The 23,846-nt window shown below is 38.5% G+C and overlaps 1 protein-coding gene across 1 annotated transcript in view; it reads left to right on the plus strand.

Moving 5' to 3' along the window:
• Positions 1–956: 956 nt before the first annotated feature.
• Positions 957–23,846, plus strand: part of LOC110958211 (polycystic kidney disease protein 1-like 2) — a 51,553-nt gene continuing 28,663 nt past the window's right edge. Inside the window, exons 1-4 of the mRNA XM_051959443.1 lie at positions 957–1,275; positions 2,489–2,647; positions 2,740–2,925; positions 5,697–5,817. Of these exons, the coding sequence (XP_051815403.1) occupies positions 957–1,275; positions 2,489–2,647; positions 2,740–2,925; positions 5,697–5,817 (785 nt within the window). The remainder of the gene's footprint in view (positions 1,276–2,488; positions 2,648–2,739; positions 2,926–5,696; positions 5,818–23,846) is intronic.

Raw genomic sequence — 23,846 nt, forward strand, 5'->3', positions numbered from 1 at the left:
GTGATACATCTGTTAAAACTTTCTGCTTCTGACCTTTGGTGGCTATCTTGCTTTCTTTATCTAACCTATTAGATGCTTCCTATCCTGTGTTGTTCCAGGCACTTGTGGAGAGGTTGTTTAGCCTCCCCTCTATATACGTCTGTGTACTTCTGTTGTTTAGCTTGTGTGTGGGTGTTTTATCCTTAGGGTGATGATCAGGCAGCTTTGTCACACACATTGTCAAAAATCAATTCTGGATCAAAAGTTGGAGTCTTCAAAAACTTTTCAAGAATCAGTCTTCAAGCAGTCTTCAGAGTCTGATGTGAATAATGTTTATTCAGTACAGAGGCTGTAAGAACAAACATGAGTAAAATCTTGAGATTTTAACTAACTACACAAGGTGTTCCTTTTGTTATATACCTTCTCTTAAACACTCCTCTTACGCTTTGGAAGGCTACGACCCATCGTCAACTCATGAGCGCAGACAAAGAGAGGGCATGAACTTCCTCTGCCTTACATGGGCTCCATAGGCTATATTATTATTAGTCTACTCATAACTTCAGTTGAGAAATTAGGTTAGCCAGTCTTATCTTTCCTAGCTCTTAAATTTGATTCACACATCCCATCTGTAAAAACAAAACTAGAATTGTGACTGATGTTGCTTTTTCTGATCACTGGTGAAACCTAACCTCAAGTACCTGGCCTTGTGGATGACACGACTCTCCTGTATTCCCTTTTGTTGCTGTCTGTGTACAGAGGCATTATATTCATCGGTTTTTGAGTGAGTCTGTATGTTTGACAAACAATGATCCACCGACACCAGGTAAAGGTCTGCAAGAGATTTCAGATCCATTCAAAAGCAGGAAAAGCAGGATGTAACTAGGGCGTGTGCAGGAGAACATGCTCTAAAAGCGCCAAGGAGTTGAAGTGACCGGCAGTACGACTACCTTTTGGTTTCTGACATGAGAAAAGGAAGGATGTGCTGGGTGATTCTGCACCTGCTGATGCTGATGACACTCAGCCATCGGTCTAGTGCTGAAAATGACCCAGAGGTTCCAGTTCTGTGTCCAAAACACCAGACAGCCTTCAGAGGTTCTTGCTTTGAGTTTGTGAATCTCCAGCGCTCTTTTTTCAGTGCCCAATCTTGGTGTGAGGAGAGTGGAGGACACCTGGCATTTATCCTTGATGAAGACACTCAGGATTTCCTTCAGAGACACTTGGACTCTGAGAAGGACATGTGGCTCGGAGTGGCACTGTCTACCTTCACTACCCAGCAACATTCTGTCACTGATGAAGGTAAGTGGGGGGAAAAATGTGGCAAAAAATAACTCATTAACTGTAAAATTATGATTTCAAGTAGTTGGTCCAACTTAAGCTAGAAGATATCCCGATTCACGTCCTGTCCTGGGCCTGGAATCTTTCTGCATGGAGTTTGCATGTTCTCCATGTGCATGTGTGGGTTTTCTCCAAGTACTTCGGCTTCCTTCCACAGTCCAGAAACATGCTCCAGTTAATCGGATACTCTAAATTGTCTGTAGATGTGAATGTGAGTGTGGTTGTTTGTCTCTATTTGTAGCCCTGTAATTGACTGGTAACGTGTCCAGGGTGTCCCCTGTCTTCACCCCAAGTCAGCTGGGATAGACTACAGTCCCCTGCAACCCTAATAAGGGTTAAGCTGTGTATAGATAATTGATAGATGGATGGGTAGATGGATGGATGGTCCAATGTTTCTATGTATCTTTAACAGATGACTTTAAATCAAAAAACACCCCCAACAAAAGTGCAAATCTCTGAAAGAAACTAATATGTTTCATCAACAATTCAAGTATACACTATATGTTATTTGCAAAATGAACATGATACCAAGGATATGCTTTACAGTTCATTGATAATGCTCTTTTTTGTGTTTAGGGACTTCAGAAAGTCTATTCAATATCTGAAATGGGCGTGAAAGCTCAGATTAAATGCAACACTTTGCAAAGAGACAGAACGTATGATACATTACGGTGATTTGTCCTAACTGAGATTAATGTTCTCTGTTTGATTCATTGGCTTTTACTTTCCAGCAGCACAATGAAAAATTGCTTCACATGCCACACTGATTGATATTTTTTAGTGAGAAGTTAAAAATCTGCACTCCAATATCTATTAAAGTTGTTTGTAACCTCCAGGATTTTCTTCCAGTCTCTACTCACATCAAATGTACAATGTCCTCTGGCAGACAGAATTACCCACTCAACCAATCCATGAGAAAAAAATCTCAATCTCCAAGCGTATTCTGAAAAAAAGACACACACGAGATCATTTGGAATGAGGATATATTGTACTGCTATTTAATTATTTGCAGTATATATACAGTTTGAAATAACAAAACTAAATTTTTCTGTAAATATAATCAGATTTGTGTTATCCAGGAAACTGGAAAAATAACTTGACACTGAAAAGCATTCTGCTATAAACGGATAAAAATAATGTTGGTTTGCTCAGCAGTGGTTTGCTCTATTCTCAGGTCCCCTCTCTTGGCTGGATGGTTCACCTATCACCTATTCAAAGTGGGTGAGCAACCCACAGCAGGGCGCAGCTTGTGGACACATACAGAGAAACTCAGGCTTTCAGTGGGAGGCCACAAGAGACTGCAACAAAAAACTGCATTTCATCTGCCAGTTTGGTATGTATTCTGACTGAAGCTCTGAGCAAAGATGCAAACCGAACCATTCTACGATGATTTTCTTCTTTGCATTGCTTATGTATTCTCCTCAGAGTCTGGGAGGTCTGTTGTGTGTGCGGGTCGCAGCACCACCCTGCAGTGCGGTTCTGGTCAAGTGTTAATGATAGACGGCGGCTTCTACGGACGCAACAACATTCATTACTGTCGGTCCAGGTTCTCCCCAACAACAATCGCAGAACAGGAGTGCGGCTGGGTGGATGTTGTAGAATCAGTTACAGGTAAAACACCGTGCCATTGAAACTGAAATAACTTCATTATTATGTAGTTGTCAATCTTGTTCATATAAATTGTATTTAATACCTCATGTAGACTTGTATCTGGTTTAAAGTGCACAATGATAGCTTCATCATGTTTCCTCTCATTTAATTTGTATAACTCAGAAACAAATAGCAGAACAAACTATTATGCCTCATACAAGCTTCTGCATGAATGGAAATGGCGATGATATTCAATCCAATTTGGCAGAAGTGTTTGTCAGACATCACAAAGAACACATTGTCTCACTGCAGATCTGTGTTTGAAAGGAATAATTGCCCGTAAGGACATTTATACAGGATAAGCCACATAATAATGGATTAGAAGCTGAATTGCCTTAAAGATGCGTGAATGGTATCCATCTATTCAGAGTAAATATTGTCTCATGCTTTTAACTGACGAGAGAAGCAGATTATGCATCCTTTCATTTTTCAAATGCATTCATGCTGTTAAGTGCAGTCATTTCCTGCATGCAGTGGGGAATAAAGACTGAGTACACACAAGCAGAAAACATTTGTGTCCACTGCACCTGAGATCAATAAAAATACTTAGGACATTAGAAATTTGAGAACACCATAATTTTTCATTGGAAAATATGCATGTTAATGTCTCATTGTATTCTGAAATGAAAGCATAAAACAAATAAACAAATGAAGTTAAAAAAAAAAAACTATTCAAAAAGATATAACACTTGAACTCTCTCATGGTATTCTTTCCACAACCAAAATCAAATATTCTTCAGAAAGTTGTTCCCAAATCTGCTGTTGCAGAAGTTCCCATAAATGTGCAGTACTTGTAGGTTCTTTGCTTTCACTCTTCTGTCCAGTTCATCCCAAACCAGCCCCATGGTGTTTAACTCTGGAGACTGTGCTGAACACTCTGTTTTCAAGCTTAACATCTCGTTCTTTTTTCCTGAGGTAGTTCTGACATAGCTTGGGTCATTGCTTGATTGCTGTAGGATGAAGCCCTGACCAACTAGGAACATACCAGCGGGTACTGCATGGTGCTGCAGAATGCTGTGGTAGCTGTTTTGGTTCAGGGTACCTCTCATTCTGTACAAATCACCGACCCTGGATCCAGCAAAGCAGGCCCAGACCATCATGCTGCCTCCTCCATGTTTGACAGTTGATGTCACACACTGAGGAACCATCATTTCTCCTACTCAGTGGTGTACAAAAATCCTGCGTGATGAACCAAAGATTTTAAATTTTGATTCAGTCCATAATACCTTCTTCCAGTCTTCAGTAGTCCATTGGCGGTGCTTCATGGCCCAGGCAAGCCTCTTTTTCTTATTCTGATGTCTAAGACGTCTGGGTTTCTTGCTGCAACTCGACCTGTCAAATCTGCAACTCCAAGTTTTCTCTTCACAGTTGAAACTGAGACTTGCTTACTACGACCACTATTAAGCTATGCTTGAAGCTGTCGTCCTGTGAGCCGTCGATCATCAAGCTGTTGTCTCTGAGAAATTTGTCCTCTGATTCTGTTCTGCCTTTGGGCCTTCCAGACCTCTTTCTGTCAGAGTTTCCCCCAGTTTCTGAGTGCCTTTTGATGGTGAAGAAAACTGTACTCCCTGACACCTTGCCTTTTCCTTAGCTACTCACTACTTTCTGCATTCCATACAGTTCAAATAATGCTCTCAAGGGTATGTGCCACGGTGCGTTCCAGTACTACCTTTATGCAGAGAGAAGGGGTTGTAAGTAATCAAGAAAAAATTGGGACACCTGCCAGATTTGGTAGCACCATCTCAAGGATTGATCAACCTCCACTGCTGCAGGACAGCTTTAAGTCGTTAACCCATTTCTTGTTCCCTGGAGAAGGCCTTTTTGTGTAATTCTGAAATGTACATTGGCGTGATGTAAAACTTTTGACTGCTTTCAACTGACCATTATTATCACTTTGTTTGTGCTAGCTGCTTGCTAACGCTATGCAGAGCCACAATTTTTTTTTGTAAATGTGTACAGCGTATTTTGCAACTAATAATTTGAATTAAAGTGCTTCTTCCATTGCAAAATTTCATAATGACAGTGACTATCGGCAGTGTTCATTTCACCATCTAGCATTAATGCTGCAGATCCACAGTGTTTCCAGTCGTGTAAGATAAATAGCCAGTTTGTAGAAGTTCATTGTAGGGTGAAAAACTTCTACAATACAGAGAAACAATGAGTGTATAGCTTCATATAATTAGCTGAATTTATTGTATTCTTGCAAATCAGAGTCAGGAGTTATTATGCAGTTTTCTGTAGTTTTTTTTTTTTTTTTTTAAACAAAATGGAGATATTGCCAGTGCCTGAATTCAAGGTGGAAGATTTGCTACTGAACAATATGAGATGAGCACAGCATAGCTCATAGTACATCTGCTCTGCTATTGTTTTTGGCTGTTAGCTGGGCTATTATACCTAAAATTAATGTGTGCTGATACAGCTATGTAAACATAATCACTGACTGTGAACAAGCACAAACAAATACACTCCGAACACTTTCAACCACTTTGTCTGTTCTGATGTCAGGGAACACACAAGGGAGCAGAATCCAGGGCTGTGCACTTTGTTTTCTGAACTAGTCTTCCCTCTATACAGTCATGTTCATCACAATTGCCCTTAGCAAGTGCATTACTGTATTGTAATATTGTGTATATTGTCAAAGCACAAACTGCACAATATGAAGCAGCACTATACAAAGAAATCCCACAATGACATAATCATCGGTGTTTTCTACTATGTTCTGTATTTTTCAGCTCGCTGCCAAGGCCGACAGATCTGCCAGATTGCTGAAGTTATAAATTCCTTTGATGAAGTGTGTCCTCAGCTGAAGAGCTACCTGTCTGTGGACTACCACTGCAAAGATGGTAGGTCACGGTTCTAATCCCAGCTTACTTCAAAACTTTTCCAAAGCACACTATCTAAAATCAGTAGAGGACATGCAGGTCTTATTGCTTACCATCTGTTGCTTCATTAGATTCACTTTTTACAAGAAGGCATATCCACGATCAACAGATGCAGCAATTAGAGGATAAAATTAAAAGTCTGAACTAAGATAAAGAGCCACCGACGGGAATAGATGCTGGTTTTAAAATCTCACAAAAAACTCCTGGTGATCAAAACATTGCCAGTTAATTTCTATCACTAGATATTGTGATTTCTATGGCTAATTTCACCTATTGTGTACAGTGATAGTGAAGCGTTGTGCCACTATGTGCAACCAGAACAGCTTCAATGCTGCTTAAGCCCTTTTTTCCAATAGATGTTTGATGATGGTGATAGATGCCGCTGTCTAATAAATCAATGCAAAATCTCCCATAGTGTTTGATTTGGTATCCATGAAGGCCATAACATATGATTCACATAATTTTCATTAAACCATTCAGTCAGCTCTGTGTCCTTTGAACAAGAGTATTGTCATCCTGACAGAGACCGTTTCCCTTAAGATAGAAATGTTTGATCATATGATAAAGGTGATCACGTAGAACAACTTCTTGCAGTATGCTTTCCCTTAAAGAGGACAAATGAACTAAACCATGATAGCAAAATGCCCCACACAGCATAACACAGCCATCATATCCTCGCTATATAAGTCGAGGATTAGCGCTGAATGTCTTGGTCGTGTGACTAAACAATTTTATTCTGCAGCAACTTGCTATTAAACCGTAAAGAAGACGCAACAAAATAGCCTGGAAATATAACGTAGTTTCATGTATTCATCTGAGGAAGATCCCAGTTACTTCATTGCTAGATGCTGGTCTTATGTTTCCATCTCTGTTTTGTCTCTTCATTGGAGCAAAAATTCAAGCTACATATATGCGTGTGTGGTATGGCACTCATCACATTTATTCTATTTAACACATTTCCACATCAGCCAAGCATAAAAATAGTTTTTTGTAATATTTGGACAGAAGCGATATGAAATTGTCCAAAAAAACAAGGCTAGGAGTGTCATTCTTGTAACTCTGCATACCCTACAGACACTTTATCTTTCCTAGATGTTCAGCAGACAAGACAAAGTTCTATTACATGACCTAAGCATGACCTATTTCATTTCATGCTTTTTGAGAATATTTTCTCAGTTTTACAGTGGTCCAAACTATTGCTTTCTAGTACATTTCCCATTATCTGACATGCAGCAAACAGACGGACAGAAGGAAAAAAGCATGCTGCATTTAATATCCCTGTAATATCAGTGCCCCTCTGCTGCCTGCTGAGCTGATGTGCTTGTCTGTTTTTTGGAAGCTCAATTGTTTACAAGCACTTTGCAACATATCTGGTCATCTTGCCCCACCACCATGCAGGGCTCACACTGACAATCAACACTGTGGCTGCTGTTTTTGCTGACGTCACCATCACAGTGAAGTGGTCTGCACATTCGCCCCAGGAAAAGCTGAGCTGCAGGCTGAATACTGGAGATGGCCAAGTTGTTCCTCTGCACAGTCCAGAAGGGTTAGTAGCCACATTTACAAAATGAGTACTTGCACTGCCAGTCAAAAGTTTGAACACACTTCCTCATGCATTTCAATTCATATGAAGATTTGAAACAACAGTCAAAAATTAAAATTTGCACTGATTTTCCACATGGCAATCTAGTTGCTCTTCAGAAGCATTACTGTTCAACCCCTGAAAACATCTTTTGTAGGTGTCATAGTTCTCAAGTGCTGTCAGGTCCTCCGATCACTTCATCTGCATTCATTTTCTCATGTATCTCTGCAATTACATTACATACCACAATGTCCCCATTCCAAACTTGCCAGATTGTCTTTGAGATTTATGTCCTTACATCCCCATGTTTGTCTTTTTCTTTGCCTGCTCTGTCTGATTTGTTTGCTGAAGCAAATTCAATATGCTGTTTTTTGTGTTGTGCTTTTGAGGCTAAATGAGGCGATGACTTGGCTTGAGACCTCAAATCTAACAGAATGTGTAACAAAGTGTTATGTAGTGTTCAGATAAAGCTTAATAAAGCTCCATCATGTTCTTAGTTCAATTTGGTACCACTGAACCTCTTTGCAGGCAGTGTTTTTTGACTGATGGAGGGGGAAAAACATCAAAATGCATGACACATAAGTTAACATTGTTTTTGGTGACAAGAAGTTTTGTCATAAATGGACATTTTATCTGTTTAAGCTCGAGTTTTGGATGAAAGATTTTAGCAATTAAACATCTGGATCTGGAGGGAATCAAACATTTGTGGACTAAAGCTGAAATCAGTCGAAAACTTTGTTTTAGCCCGGTGGTCAGGCTATATAAAGGATTTTAAGTTTATATAACTTCATAGGGTATTTAACTCCTCTCTATCACTGGGCTAATCACCTCTCCGGTGTCAGTTCTTGAGAAACTAAGGATATACTTCCAAGACACAAGCAGACTGTGCCAAAAGTGCCACTAGTAATGTTCCAGCCTTTGTGGTTTGTTTAAACTTTTAATTATAATGATGAAGTCATTAATGTTGAAGTCACAAATTCAATTTTGTGTTACATACCTAATGACATCTTGCAATCTCCTGTACTTAATAATGGATTTCTGCTGCCACGCTTGCTGCCAACAAACAGATTTGTTTTTAGCTATCAGACAATGTGTTTTTCACTTCCTCGGAACAAGCTTTTTCAGCAGAGATAGTGTCCACTCCATCTCCAGTCGATCATGTCCACTTTTGGCAAATATTTTTCAAGCAGGTACGATACCCTTTAGTCCTTGACCTACTGCTACTTATTGAACAACAGCTCTGAGCTGCTCTGAACAGTAATTGATTGCTCTTCTATGCTCTCAATGACCTCTTCACCTCCTGTGTGAGTCATCAGCTCCTGTAACAGCCTAAACTATCCAGAGAGTCTCTCTGTCATTCCACCGATAATCAGTAGTAGTAAAAAAAAAAAATATTAGTGTTCTTATTTCCCAGTATGATCACCATTCTCTGTTTTTTACTGTTTGTTCTCATCTACAGATTCAGCATTCATTTCAGCATAGGTCACACTCTGCAGTTCATCAATACACAGAAAAACATCACTGCTGCAAATTTCCAAAATAAAACAAAGCTTAATATAACATGCCCTGCTTTAAACAGTCTTTCATTTTGTCCATATGAACCATCTGCAATATAATGTCAGAGTTTGATTTACCAGATTGTGCAACTGAACTACTTAAGTCATGTTTTAAAGCAGGTGGTTGCCAAGTGGCAATTGTAAGATCCACTAGTTGTATCCGTGTTTAAATTTATGAGATTTGAAAACATTGTGAGATAATTACGGCTTGGGAGGGAGCAACAATATATCCAATGATGGTAGGTATATTGAATTCAATTCACTTTTATTTACAGTGGGTACGGAAAGTATTCAGACCCCTTGAAATTTTTCACTCTCTGTGTCATTGCAGCCATTTGCCAAAATACTTCCCGTACCCACTGTATATAGTGCCAATTGCAATTCAAGACACTTTACAGAACCCATATGCCTGAACTCGTAGAGCAAGCCCTAAGGCGACAGTGGCAAGAAAATACTCCCTTTTATCAGGAAGAAACCTTGAGTAGAACCAGGCGCATATGAGGGGACCCATCTGCTGCTGGCCGGCGGGTTGAGAGGAACAGAACAGGAAGAGTGGGTGAGGGAGGGACGGAAGAAGAGGGGGTGGAGGACAAGGAAACACAACAGACATTGAGATACATGTATGATCAGAGTAACATAAAGGATACATACACATACAAGCCAACATTGAAACTGATTCACAATTATATGAATATACACTACCCTATTTGCCTAAGGATAGCTGAACAGAACAAAGACAGCAAACTTACACCTAAAGGAACAGACCAAAGAAATCCTTTACTCTGAAACACTTCACAGACATGTTCTTCCATTGCAAGAGAGAGATGTTGAATAACCAATTTTACAGAATTTCTTTTATGTGTTAAACATTTAAGGCACTGCTAACAAAAAAAAGGTACTGATGCACTGAATGCCGTAGGTGCATAAGTGTTCAAAGTTCCCTGGGGCTCCCGTTGTGTAATATGTCTGTCATTTGCTTTTTCAACTCCTCGCTCAAATATAATTGCTGTTAATAACCAGGGCTATACACTCTGTCAACCCTTGGGTGGGTGGGTAGCATAAGCAGTCTCTCAGATGTTGAGAGCAGGTTCTCACAATGTTTTGCCGCAGTGCTCACATCATGTGAAGTGAACTTCACATTACTGATATGTTTTTGGCATGTTTGAACAGTAGGTGTCATTCATAAAGCCCATTCCCTTTATGGATTTTGCAAATATGGCAAGTGTAAGGGGAAGGTGTTGTGCTGGAGCTTGGAGCAAGACTAGGTTTAACCTACTTATTAACTGAGGTGGTTGCTGATGCCACCCTGGGAATGTAACTACAGGAGTTTCTTTCACCTCTGACAAATGCCAACATCAAGGGAGGTGAACAGGTTCATGATACAACAAAGCAGGAGAAGTCGATCCAAAAAGAAAAAATAGTGACTTTATTATTAAACTGTTGAATCAGGTAAAACTGCTTAAAACATCACTTAAACAAAAAAGGACAGAAGTGAATGTTGCCAAAGTTGTATGAACAATGAATTTTTTGCACACACCGCGCACCATGATTAGGGGCTCGACACATGGGAAGCGACAACAATCACGCTCCATTTATTTTCTATGGCTGCTGTGCGACGAGACAAACATCGCTTTCCCCCTCCCAACAACGCGACGGCGACATTCGTGCATGTGAAATTTTGCGCGCGTTCACGTAGACGTGCACCCGCTGGCTTGCGACGCGATACAAGAAAGTTGAAAAATGTTCAACTTTTGTCGCTGTCGCCTGGAGCTTCAACCAATCGGCGAGGGTTTCACTCACTTACCAATGAGCTTACAGCATGTTACACAGTGCAGTCTGCTCCTATACATTAATGGTCCACTCTGGTTTTCAACAATTGTTTTCAGCCCTTTTTCAACGTTGAGGAGCAAATCATTTTAGCTGTGACTGACTTCCCGAGTCTTTATGATCCTTCCCTTAATGACTATCATTATATAAATAAAAAAGCTGCTGCATGGGAGTTGGTTGGCGCCAGGGTAAACTTTTATAAGCCAATGTCAATAGTAAAATTTCGGCTAAATCAAGCAATATCTTCTGGCTCATCATCTTTATGCTTTTCCGTCATGAAACTCTTTGAAAACGTAAAAAAATCCCTCCAATTTCACAGCCGATCAGAAGTGAGGGAGACAAGCGATCTGTGCTTTTGCACAGCGCGCCGTGTGTCGCCGTTGCCTGCCGCTGCCAAGTATTGCGCACCGTGTGCTGAATCTATCTCCTGTTGCGATGACTTTCGCATTCCCCCCTCAACTGTCGCTTCCCGTGTGTTGAGCCCCTTAGACGTCAGAATCAGAGTCAAATAGACTTTATTGATCCCTAAGGGGGAACTGTTTATATAACACTTACATTCCCAATCCCATTCAAAGTCGGAAATATAAACAGTACAAAATATATAGATAAAAATAATGTCAAAATATGTCCTAAAAATGTAAACAAAAGTAGTAGCAGTATAAGCATGAAGGTAAAATGCGCTGTTAGATTAGAGTTGAAGTATACAGTGTAATACACACATTACTGCACAGAGACACATAGTGATTGATCCATATTGTTGCACATTACTGAGTGTTAACTTAAGGAGTCAAATGGCCTGAGAAACTGGTTAACTGTTTGCACTGAAAACATAATGAGTCCAGTCTATTGGCTGAGAGTGTGACCCTCCCTGTGTGGGGTTAGACAGTTTGACGGTGAACAGGAATCATTTCCTGTCGCGCACCACAGTGCATCTTGGTGAGATGAATCTCTGACTTAATGAGCTCCTGTGGCTGACCAGCATGTCATGGAGTCATGGTCAAAGACGACTTGCAACTTAGACAGCATTCTCCACCTAGACACCATTGTTAGGGAGTCCAGCTCCACTCCCACAACGTCACTGGCCTGATGGATCAGTTTGTTCAGTCTGTTGACGTCTGCTACCCCCTGCCTACTGCCCCAGTACACAGCAACATAAAAGATGGCAGTAGCCACCGCAGACTCATAGAAGAGCCTGAGCAGAGTCTTGCAGATGTTGAAGGATGATATTTGTGGTGTCATAGAGTTTGACCAGGCATATCAACTGACAGGCAGTTGATCTTCATGCAAACCCACATCAGCTGACCTGACCTTTGTCTTTGTGCATCAACAGATTTTTTTTCTTTCAAATTACTGTACAATCTGATGAAGGGCTGCATGTTAACAGCCAATATGCACCCTTGACTGCATCTCAACATTTCAAATAAAATAAGGCAAAGCAAAAATCCTCACACTTAGAATGCTGCAAGCCATTTTTAGATACCAACAGTATCAGCAACAGTTCCACACTTTGTAATTAAAGTGCTTTAAATGATATCATCTTGGAACACTATGATGCCTAATTGTAAAGTGCTAAATCTTATTAGACACATTACACAGTCTTTATTTCTATTTTCAGTCTTTTTCCAGCAACTTGATAGTGGTATCACACTGCTGTTTAATGCAGTTCCATTGAATAAGACACATCTGCTTTCATTGCAGCTGCTTTCATTGAAGATAATAGACATAATCAACAAAATACATTTCTACTTTAAGCTCATTATCTTTTGCGAAGCTGTTTTAAAATGCCATTTAGCTGGCGTAGTGGACACGTTTGGTGGTAACTGATGATGAGATGAGTGTTCCATCTCAGATTTATGCCGACAGCTGTTGAACTTAATTTCCATTAATTCTCTGGTATCATGATGAAATGCATGCAGAATGTTAGATTATATTGGCTCAGCTCATATCATCCATTGGAATGACAATGAAATTAGAGGTTACTGCTTTGTCAGTGGCCTTATTTAATATGAAATTAGATTTTTTCCTTAAAAAAAGCAAGCGAAACATTGTGTAGTCACTCCTATTTGTTTTTACATGTGCATTTTCTCAGGTTGGAGAGCAGCGTGGTGCACAAATATACTCATCCAGGTACATTTGTTGTGGCAGTTGAATGCAGTGAAATACGCTACCAGGAAATAATTACCATTCAAGAGCCTGTCACAGAGATTGGTGTCATCAGGTGCTATGCTGGAAACTGGTCTTTTTATGAAAACAACTGCAAAGCCCAGGGTGGAGAAGCATTTCAAATTCAAATGGAAGTAAATGCCGGTAGGTGCCAAAGTGACCATAATATAAAATAAATCACACTGCATTATTTGATACCACTACTTGAAAGCACGAGGTTTTGATGTTTATACTTTTCTCAAATGTCTGTTTGAATCTAAATTATCTTTATGCATGTGCTTTTTCTTTTCATTTTCTTTAGGTACAAATGTGGTCTACAGAATCCAAAGTGGTGAGAAATTGTTGTCTGGTTTATCTGTGGTCAGGGGAAAGGTGCCTCAGAACATCACAGTGACTCCAGGAATGATGCAGCACCTTGGGCCTGGCTGCCACCGCCTGACACTTTATGTGTCTAACATGGTCACGTTCCCTCATGTATCCAGAGACCTGCAGGTAAATCACTGGTGAACAGCAACACACCCATGCCAAAAAACTTTCACAAATAACAGGATGCATCTTCTCTTTATGTTTTTGTTCATTGTGTGACTGCGATATAAGATATAAAGCTCAAAATTAACATTATGATCATTTGATTGACTAGCTGGTTCAGCAAGTATTTCTAAATGAGAAATTAAATTTAACTTTTGCTGGTAAAGTACCATCAGCCAAATAGTGGTGTATCTGTAAATACCAGTGGATACGTCACCTCTCTGAACTTTGATACATTATTCTATGATGTCATATCAGAGTTTAAAATGTTGAGCTTTAATCTTGGTGCCTTCATTAGTCTAATCAGTGTGCAACTTTTAAACACTGCAGCACAGTGTGAAGACGCATTACTGATCTATGTTTAATCAAAATTAAACTGGAACTGTGTCCTGAATTTTAAACAGTTTGGTTATTGATCATAGAATATAAATGCCACACAACTACAGAATCTCAGGTTTATAGTCAGATTCTGGATCTAGGTACACATGCTTTACTCAGCTGGGAATATGCAATGGCTTCTGTTGTGTGTGTGTAAGTTGTGGTGAAATGGTAGGTTGGTGCAGAAATTACATTTTTGTAGATGTGACTCATCATCCTAAATTAAGGAGGGCATTGTTGCTGTTGTTGTCTTACTGAGCTAAAGCAGATGTAACACTAAGTTGCTGTGGGCAGTAAAACAGCTGACTTGTACTGAGAAGATGATTCTGAGCTTGTTGCAAGAGAAGCTGACAGGCTATGTTCCAGTACTTCCACTGGTTACACTTAAAGCCCAGCAGAATTTACTGCCTCCAAAACCTGTAGTTATCCCTTGTGGCCACAGAAGCTGCTGTCATCACTGCTCAGCATTAGTTACACAATGCTGCTTTAAAGGCCCTTCCAGTCATTGATTAAACTCCTCACATTTCATGTCTGTATGGCAAAGTTAAATATTCATATTTTTTCCCCTAAAATATGATTCCCTCATGCCTTAAAATGTCTTAGATGGGACTCTACACCTTCGTTTCCTTTAGAAAATGGAGATCTGTGCACACCCTGCCTCTCTCTCCACACATCCCTGCACACAAGCTTACCTACCTGCGCTGTGGTCAAATGATGTAAACATAGTCTGCACTTCAGTTTTGAAGTTTTTTAATTTAGACAGACATAACCAAACCATACATTGATTCTAAATAACAGCACAGAAAGATACCGGGTTTGGTTCCTTAGGTTTCTTTTGCATAAATCCTTCACTGTCTAAATGTTTTGGGACTAATATTACTAAATTTAAAGGTGGAAATGCTCAGCCAAGGCCCTGACTGCTTACTTTGGGCATGATGTGTTTCAATGCTAGAGGAAGTTTTTAACTTTTAAAACACTGAAGCACTGAAAATATCTTACAACCAAGTTATTACTTTTGAGCGGGGAAAATAATGGAACTTAAAGGGGAACTTTGTTTTTTTTTCAACCTGGGGTCTGTTTTCATATGTCATTTCATACATGTGAGTGATGGAGAAATGAATTTTCGACATAGCTCCAGTATTTAGCCAGGCAGGCAGCTTAGCAGCTCAGCTAGCGAAAAGTATGGGGCAACTTGCCCCCCCGCGTCAAAGTCCGCCCTAACATGCTTTTTTTCCCCCACACTGACCAGCTCAGATAGTCTCAACGAGTGTCCCACAACATACGAGAGATGAGAAGTGAACGAAAACCTCCACATTACTTGGTGATCGCTCTTTGTTGTGGTCTGTATCCAAATCTCAGGACGATAGAAAGCAAATCTCGTTCCGAAATCGCGCAATAGCTCGCGCCAAAACACTGGTGATGACGCGATTTTGGAACATGTATGAAATGACATGTGAAAACAGACCCCAGGTTGAAAAAAACGAAGTTCCCCTTTAATGCTCTTCTGCTTTATTGTAACTCATTTGCTCTGTCTCAATTTCACAGCCAAAGAAATTCTTCTTTAACACAGTCATGCCCTTTCCAAACAAATTAAAATGAAGCTACATTGAATAGAATATTTCATGTCGATAACAACTAATTGCTGAGTACTTATTCTCTAAAAACAATCCACTAATTCATCTGGAATGAGGCGTGTAATGCAATACTTAATAACCAAATATATGTGCAAAATGTTACTGATAAGGTAATATAACATTGAAAACCATGCATTTTTCTGCTCTAAATATATATTCGTACACATATTGCAGGTGTGTATTTTGGAGAAAATAGCCGGGCTTCATGCCTCCATCTTGACAGAGGGGAATGACTGTTCTGACTCTCCAGATATTACTCTTGGCGTTTCACTTGAACGAGGAGTGCCTGTCCTGCTCCTCTTCTCTCTGACTGGAGACAATAGCTCATTTTCTGAAACCAGAGAAATGAACACAAGGAGAGGCATTTTTCTTATTGAACACCCAATTCAAGGTATGGGAGGCATCTGAGAAATGAAGCAGAATACCTAAAATATACTGGATATGTGTACATTTTACTGATCTCTCAGTGGTTTACTGTCGTTTGCTACAGGACCCGTAAAAGTGAAACTCCAAGCACAGAATGCCTTCTCCTCAGTGGAAGTGGATGTGGATAGCAAGGAGTCAGCCATTGAGATAAATGCTCTTCATGCTGATTTGCTGAGATTTAGCAAGAGAACGGTAACTTCTGTAAAGGCCCTCACATATTTAATTATTTGGTGTAAAGTGATATTAAAGATAGAATTATCCTTTCACTGTAGCCCTCCTAATGTTGGTGCCGCCTTCAAGTATATACTGGAGTGTTTATGTGTCCGTGTATTCATTTTCAGAAAGAGCAACATGTTAGAGTTGCCAGAGCTTTATTGGAAATCAAGGCAACACCTTCTGCTTCGATGAGCACCAGAGCAAAGGTCACACTTTCAGTAACTGGGAGTTCCGATAAACTTGACAACGACAACTATCGTTACGAGTGGGAATGCAGTAAGAATCTTAATTCTTAACTTTTTTTCATCACGTTCTAGAGTGTGCTAAGGCATTCCCATGTGAGTTATTTTTGAGTCACTTCGCTCATCAAGCGTTCCATTCTCACAAAGCGTATGCAGTGGTAATGACGACAGATTTATATCTGAAAATTCGTGATCATTTTAGAAACATTATGGCTCTGATAAGGACAAAGATTTTTTTGTTTGTTTAATTTTCTTTTAATTATGTATCTCTTTTAAGTAACAAGTCCATCTACAATTACAATTGTTCTGTCTGGACACACATTAAGACATTTTGAGTTTGTTAAATAACTAACAGAGTTCATATCCCTTCCCTGAAAACTATGACATACCGTATATATACTGTAATTCTGATGGAAGAGTCTTATTTCATCCATGCTAAAAGTTTAGTAGGAATGCATTTCAAAATGTTTCACAAGCTGGACATGAGTTATCAATGTTTTATGTTTCTGGTTTATTCACAGAAGAACCCTGTCAATGCAAAGAGAAACTCCAAGGGGAGACTTTCGTCATTGAAGGCAGCTGCCTGCCAGAACCATTTCATTTTAATAAGTACCACTTTAAACTGAAGAATAATAATGGTGGTGATAGTGGTAGTGATAATAATAATAATAGTGGTGGTAACAGTAATAATAATAATAATAATAGTGGTGGTAACAGTAATAATAATAATAATAATAATAATAGTGGTGGTAACAGTAATAATAATAATAATAATAATAATAATAGTGGTGGTAACAGTAATAATAATAATAATAATAATAATAATAATAGTGGTGGTAACAGTAATAATAATAATAATAATAATAATAATAGTGGTGGTAACAGTAATAATAATAATAATAATAGTGGTGGTAACAGTAATAATAATAATAATAATAATAGTGGTGGTAATAATAATAATAATAATAATAGTGGTGGTAACAGTAATAATAATAATAGTGGTGGTAACAGTAATAATAATAATAGTGGTGGTAACAGTAATAATAATAATAATAGTGGTGGTAATAGTAATAATAATAATAGTGGTGGTAATAGTAATAATAATAATAATAGTGGTGGTAATAGTAATAATAATAATAGTGGTGGTAATAGTAATAATAATAATAATAGTGGTGGTAACAGTAATAATAATAATAGTGGTGGTAACAGTAATAATAATAATAGTGGTGGTAATAGTAATAATAATAATAATAGTGGTGGTAACAGTAATAATAATAATAGTGGTGGTAATAGTAATAATAATAATAATAGTGGTGGTAACAGTAATAATAGTGGTGGTAATAGTAATAATAATAATAGTGGTGGTAACAGTAATAATAATAATAGTGGTAGTAATAGTAATAATAATAATAGTGGTAGTAATAGTAATAGTAATAATAATAGTGATAAACGTAAACGTAGACGTAGAGATGTTGACAACGCTACAGGCAATGACGATTCTCAAAGCATTTGCATCACCCTTACACCGACTACAGAAGCATCTTGGAGGTAATTGGTCTTTTTAAAACTAAGGTGCTCTTTTTTTTTTTCTCTGATATTCTAACCTGTGTTCGTGACACCTAATCTGACTATTTCATGTGTACCTGTAAATTTATTTAATTCGAATAAACATGTCGGTGAGTGATTCAAAGGTAATAGTTCTGACAGCATGGTAGAAACATTAATGAATGGGTGTTAACCTCTTAAGAGCCAAGCTTTGGTTGGGCTTACATTTTAGATTTCTTCTAGTTATTTGGCATTAATGTAAACTATTAAAGCCATAGTATTAATGTTATCTGCTTTAAAAGCAAAAACATTTTATCAGTAACAACAGTCTGCCCATCTGCATAAATATAAGAAACCATCAATCAAGTTTTTCTGCAGAAATCTTGCAGAATTTTGAGTCTGAGTCAAATTTCACATTCTACCACTAAACAAGTCACCTTTAATATATACAATTGTACTGTAAATTGTGAATAGTCACGCCACAATTCGATTAAGTGAGATTTTTATTTGACCAATAGGTTTCTTCTTGTGAAAATATGCATAAAAAGGTGACAAATGACATTGTGTTAGACATCATACATTTAGACTTTTACTGTGTTGTTGTTCAGAATTATTCATGTTCTGCGCTCAGTGACTTGGCTTTTATTTGCCACCACAGCAATCAAAGTTTTGCGTGGGAGCAAAAAGAAAAGGCTATCGTTCAGTTCATGAAAAAAAAACAACAACATAGTAGTATATACACATTTAGAACTCTTCATTTATCACAGCTCACTCAGTGGCAACAGCTTGTTGCAAAAATCACAACTGAAACAATATTTGATCAACATTCTACATTAAAAAGCGCTCTATAACTACCCCTGTTGATCAATCAACCATAAGTCATTATGGCAGAGAGAAAAGGATTCTCAAAAACATGCTGGACGGGCAGAAATAACAAACATAAATATAAATCTTAGTAATCAAAATCTTAAATCTTGTTCTATTATTGTCTACTTCATACATTTTTTTATTGTTACTCTTATTATTATAGGATCCAGCTACCAATGGTGCAAGAACCCTGTCAGAATGCAAGGAAATATTAGTATTATTATTATCAGGATCCCTCTCTATGTCCGCTTTCCTGTGTATTTCTCTTCCTTTTTGAAACAAAAAATTGATTTGTGTGTGTGAAGAAGAGAAATGGAAAATCATTTTCCTGACCCTCTCGACTCAAGAAAATTGTTCACTAAAGTATTTTGTAAGGGAGCTCACATGTCTCGCTCAATTTAGAGCGAAAAGCATTCTTTAGAAGAGTTCCAATTTTCTTCCCATCACTTTTTGTGAATTATGAGTCCAAGCAGAAAACAAATGAACCTAAATGATGATGACTCATGGGTCATAGTTTAGATATTTTGGTGCTTTACATTATACCCTTCGTGGTAGTTGTGTGTTAACCAAAGATTCTAAATATTTTTTTATGTCGCAGCCTCACTTGCTTTGAAGGCTGTAACCAAGCAGGACAAAGCAAGGATGCAAAAATTAAAATGGAATGTAGTGGACAGTGTCCAGAAGTGTTATGGAACATTGAGGACCCACGTGATGACAAGCATTGGGAAGTGAGTTTGATAAATTAATTCTGAATGTTTTGCAACCAAAACATCGCATACTGTTGGATAATGTTTTAAAAAGGTGTCTGTTTATTAAACTTCCACAATGGCTGATTTACAGAAAGAAACAAAGGAATGCTACAAAGAGGCCAACCAAAGGCCCCTTATCAGGCGACAGGATGGTGGGACTGATTACACTGTGAAATCCAGTGACATTAAAGAGGCCAACGGTGATGATGTCATTGTGGTGGTAGCAACTAGTACGTATTCATTTTTAAATAATACTACATTAAAATACTACATTAAAATGAATGTATTAAAATGAACAGTCTTCAAACTGTCAAAGTGTTAAAAAGAATTTTGGAGCATCCATACAATTGTGACAATGTTGCAAAAGCTCAGAAGTCAAAGAAATAATGAGAGGAGTTTGTCCTTGTTAAATAAATGCTGCAGCTGATGATTGGTGATGTTGGTGAATTGATGTTTTCTGATTATTAATTGTGGATTGCAAAACTGTTTTTTGCTTTGTTTTGTTTTTTGTTGGTAAAAGTGTCTTAATTCTTTGACATAGTGTACCTCTGTCCTTTTCCCCAAAGAGGAAACTGCACCACATTACAAAAAATATACTTTAAAGACCTCTGGAGACGATACCACTACAACCAAAAAGCCAGCCACTACGGATACAACAGCAGGAGCCTCCACTGGCTCTGCTACCACCACTGCTGCTGCTAATGTTCCTCCTGGTCAAACCACTGCTGCAGCTTCAGCAGCAACCACCAGCAACTCTGACGGCCTCTCATGTAATATATCACCATTAAGTGGAACAGTCCTTGATCCTTTCACCATAACTTGCAGCACTGAAAAGCCCTGCCCTAACTGTCAGTACTGTCTTACAGCTGAGGGTAAGTACTTTCCAGCTGGGAAATTAAAAAAAAAAAAAAAAAAAAGTATGTGTGTGTGTGTATATATATATATATATATATATATATATATATATATATATATATATTTTAAGATAGAAATGTATCTAGCTGTAACTATCTCACTTATCTTACTGTTTGTACAATTCAAGTCTATAAGTTTTGTGTATTTCCTAAACGTATTTTCTTGTTTGAACACTGTCAGGTAAGCATCTGCGTTGCAGTGAGAATAGTGAAGTAAAGGCTGTCTTCCTTCCTCTTGGAGACAGCAGTGCCAGCTACAACCTAGTTATAACGGCAACTGCAGAAGCTGGCAGTTTTACAGTGAAAACCACAATAACTACACAGGTTTGTCGTAAATATAATAGATGTACTGACAAGAGAAAACCTCTGGAAATGTACTTTGCTCTCTATGTTAAAAAAATGGTTATTTGTCTTCAGGTTCGGGATTCCAAAGACAACTCAGACTTTTCAGTAGATGATCTCAAGAATGCAGTCAATGATACTGTGGACCAGCTGAAGAATCAAGGTCTACTGTCAGGAGAAATCATTGGACAAATGTTCAGTTCTGTGGCAAATACACTGAATGGTCAGTCTGATGAATCCCAAAAAGAAGAAAGGCAAGAGGTAAATGCACTCTCAGACCGTATGTTAAAATATATGTGGAGGGTGGACAAAAATGTCTAGTTAAATAGTAGGTGTCATAATGCCCATGTGGCTTGGATCAAGCTGAGAAAACATGGGATTTATACTTGGACATTTGAAATAAACTAATTTGTGAGGGCCTGTGATTTTCTTCATATGGATAAATTCACTGTAATACTAAACAAATTGAAAAAATATATGTATCATAAAGGCTTGTTAATGCTTTTGCTATTTGAAGCTCCGGAAGACGATGCTGGACGTGCTGGTTGGCACCGTAAAATCTTCTGGCTCAACTCCAATGGATATTGAGGTGATGGCCGGAGCACTAAATGCTCTCATCCAGGAAGGCACTGAACTCAGTTTGTCTTCACAGGTACTGTACACAGAATATAGGACAGAGAAATTAATGGCCACTTTATTTTATTCTACACTAACAAGACGCAGCAAGACCTACTTTTATCAAAATAGACAAAAACTATAAATATTAGTGACCTGGCAGCATCGATACCCCAGTATTACTATGATCAGGTAATGACACATCTTCAATCCTTCAATAGAGCATCGGAGAAGTATCTTCTACTTTCCAGGGTCAGGTTGTTTGTGGTGGCAGGCAAGTCATTTTAGACGTCCTTCTCCTCAGCAATGTTTTCCTGGTCCCTCTGGGGGGATTCCAATGCAGAAATGCATTGGAATCCCCCACATTCCATCAAATTCTGAATCAATCCTGTAATCATCCAGTTGGTGCTTGTAAAAGCTCCAAAGGAAGGTGCACAGGATGCATTCTAATCAGATGCCTAAACTGGTTCTATGCAACACCAAAGATAGGTGAATCTACGCTGAACTTAACCCATATGTTTGAGTTCCTGACCCTGAGACATGCCACCCTACAGAAGAGACTCATTCCAGCCACTTAAATGTCTTTCTTTTAGTCCCTTTTTAGAGTTCGTGATCATAGGTGAGGGTTGAAACACATCCCAGCTGCATTAGTGTGCGCTGAAGGTCATGGTTTGATGAAGTAAACAGAAGTGTGTCATCTGCAAAAAAGCGGGTATGAGACTAAGGTTTCTAAGCATAGTATATCTTGAATCTACTACATCATTACATGCAATTTGTAATTGCAGCTTAATTTAGATGAATTGCATCTAATATAGGCATAAATGTGTGTTCATTGTCTAATATGAAATATGTCTATTTTTGATCTAATTTAATATGAAGCACAGATTAAGTTTTATGTAAAAGGAAGGGCAATTTTAAAAAAATGTGTCATCGGCATATACAATTAGCATAATGCATATTATTAGGTGTTGCTTTCACTGTGGTTCACCACATTCTTCAATGCCTGAGTTCTGCTCTGCAATTTGTGTATGTATTTGAGGCAGAATATTAGAGGTGAGATGTAAGGAGTGTGTTCTTGAAAATGAAAAAATATGTATTACTGGCATAATGCCTCCCAGAAAATATGTTTGCATTACTAAGAGTTGATTCTGACCTCCAGGAGGAGGCTTCTTCATCGTTTGTAAATCTCAGCTCATCTCTCTTCCTCATGGTTGAGGACAAAAGTGAAAAAAACAAGAGAGAAGTACACAGTGCAGCCAGTGCCATTGTGGTGGGAATCAGCAGCATGATGGACTATTCTTCCACTGTAAGTCAACTTTAAACATCATGCTTATGTGATTTACTTGTCTCTGGAAAGTTGGGTCGTTTTAATATTTCATGTGAAGAACAATGACTGAAACCCTTCTAGAGCAATTTTGCTTGTTCCAGTTACATTTGCAGAGTTTAACACTCATTGCGGCTGCATTTTTTTCTTGTTGATAAGTTTCTTTAACTCAGTGTACAATGTATTTTCTCCATGACTTCGGTGATTTGTCTGCTGAATATGTTTGTCTGTCAACTACAGCCTGTGTTGACAGACAAACATGTGCAAAAAGATGCTTTCAGTGACCAGGTGCTTGACCAGTCATTCTTCAAACGGTCCTTCACCGCATTAGGGTATTTATCTTGTCTGAATATCCGTCTGAACTGGTGTCTCCTCTGGTTTTTGCAGAGAGCCGTTTCTGGTCCCCTTTTTAGTGCTCTGGACAAGGTACAAAGCATACTGTTGGCATTTCAGGAAGCCAATCAGGAGCCTGGTATAATCCAGCAAGGAAGTGTCAGTGTGTTTGTCAGCAGGTAAGATCCACGTCAACAACTTAAAACAATAGTTTAACACCTTAAGAGTTATACTTGACTGCATTCTGGCAATGAGTTTGATGACTTAGCATAGATTAGGTAAATACTTGAAATGAGGTTAGTAATTGTTAACAAAAGCTGCCATCAGCGCTACTAAAGTTCCCTTATTAACACATTATATTAAAAGCATGATCATATGTGGCAAACTATTTCTTTACAATAGCAGCAGGGACCTCTTGAAAGCCCCACTGAATTCCTGGCAACCTCATAAATTGTTTTACCTTTTGGTAAAGCCAGGCAAGTAAGTTTCTGTCTCATGTATTTATGCTGTGCTATATTAACCTTCTGGCTGTAGCAGTATATTTACCAGACAGACAGACACAAACATGGCAGGGATCATCGCATTGAACTCTAATCAAGAAAACAGAATGTTTCACTTTATTTGAGATCTTAAAGTCTTCAAACAAGTGAAATAAATCATTCAAACATGCCGACAGAGCATTTAATGGCTGTTCCTTCATCCTATCATCGCTGATCATTCCCACACATATGGGCTAGTCGGGACCTCTTTCACTTTCTT

The sequence above is a fragment of the Acanthochromis polyacanthus genome, chromosome 14 (assembly GCF_021347895.1).
Source record: "Acanthochromis polyacanthus isolate Apoly-LR-REF ecotype Palm Island chromosome 14, KAUST_Apoly_ChrSc, whole genome shotgun sequence".
Classification (NCBI taxonomy): Eukaryota; Metazoa; Chordata; class Actinopteri; family Pomacentridae; genus Acanthochromis; species Acanthochromis polyacanthus.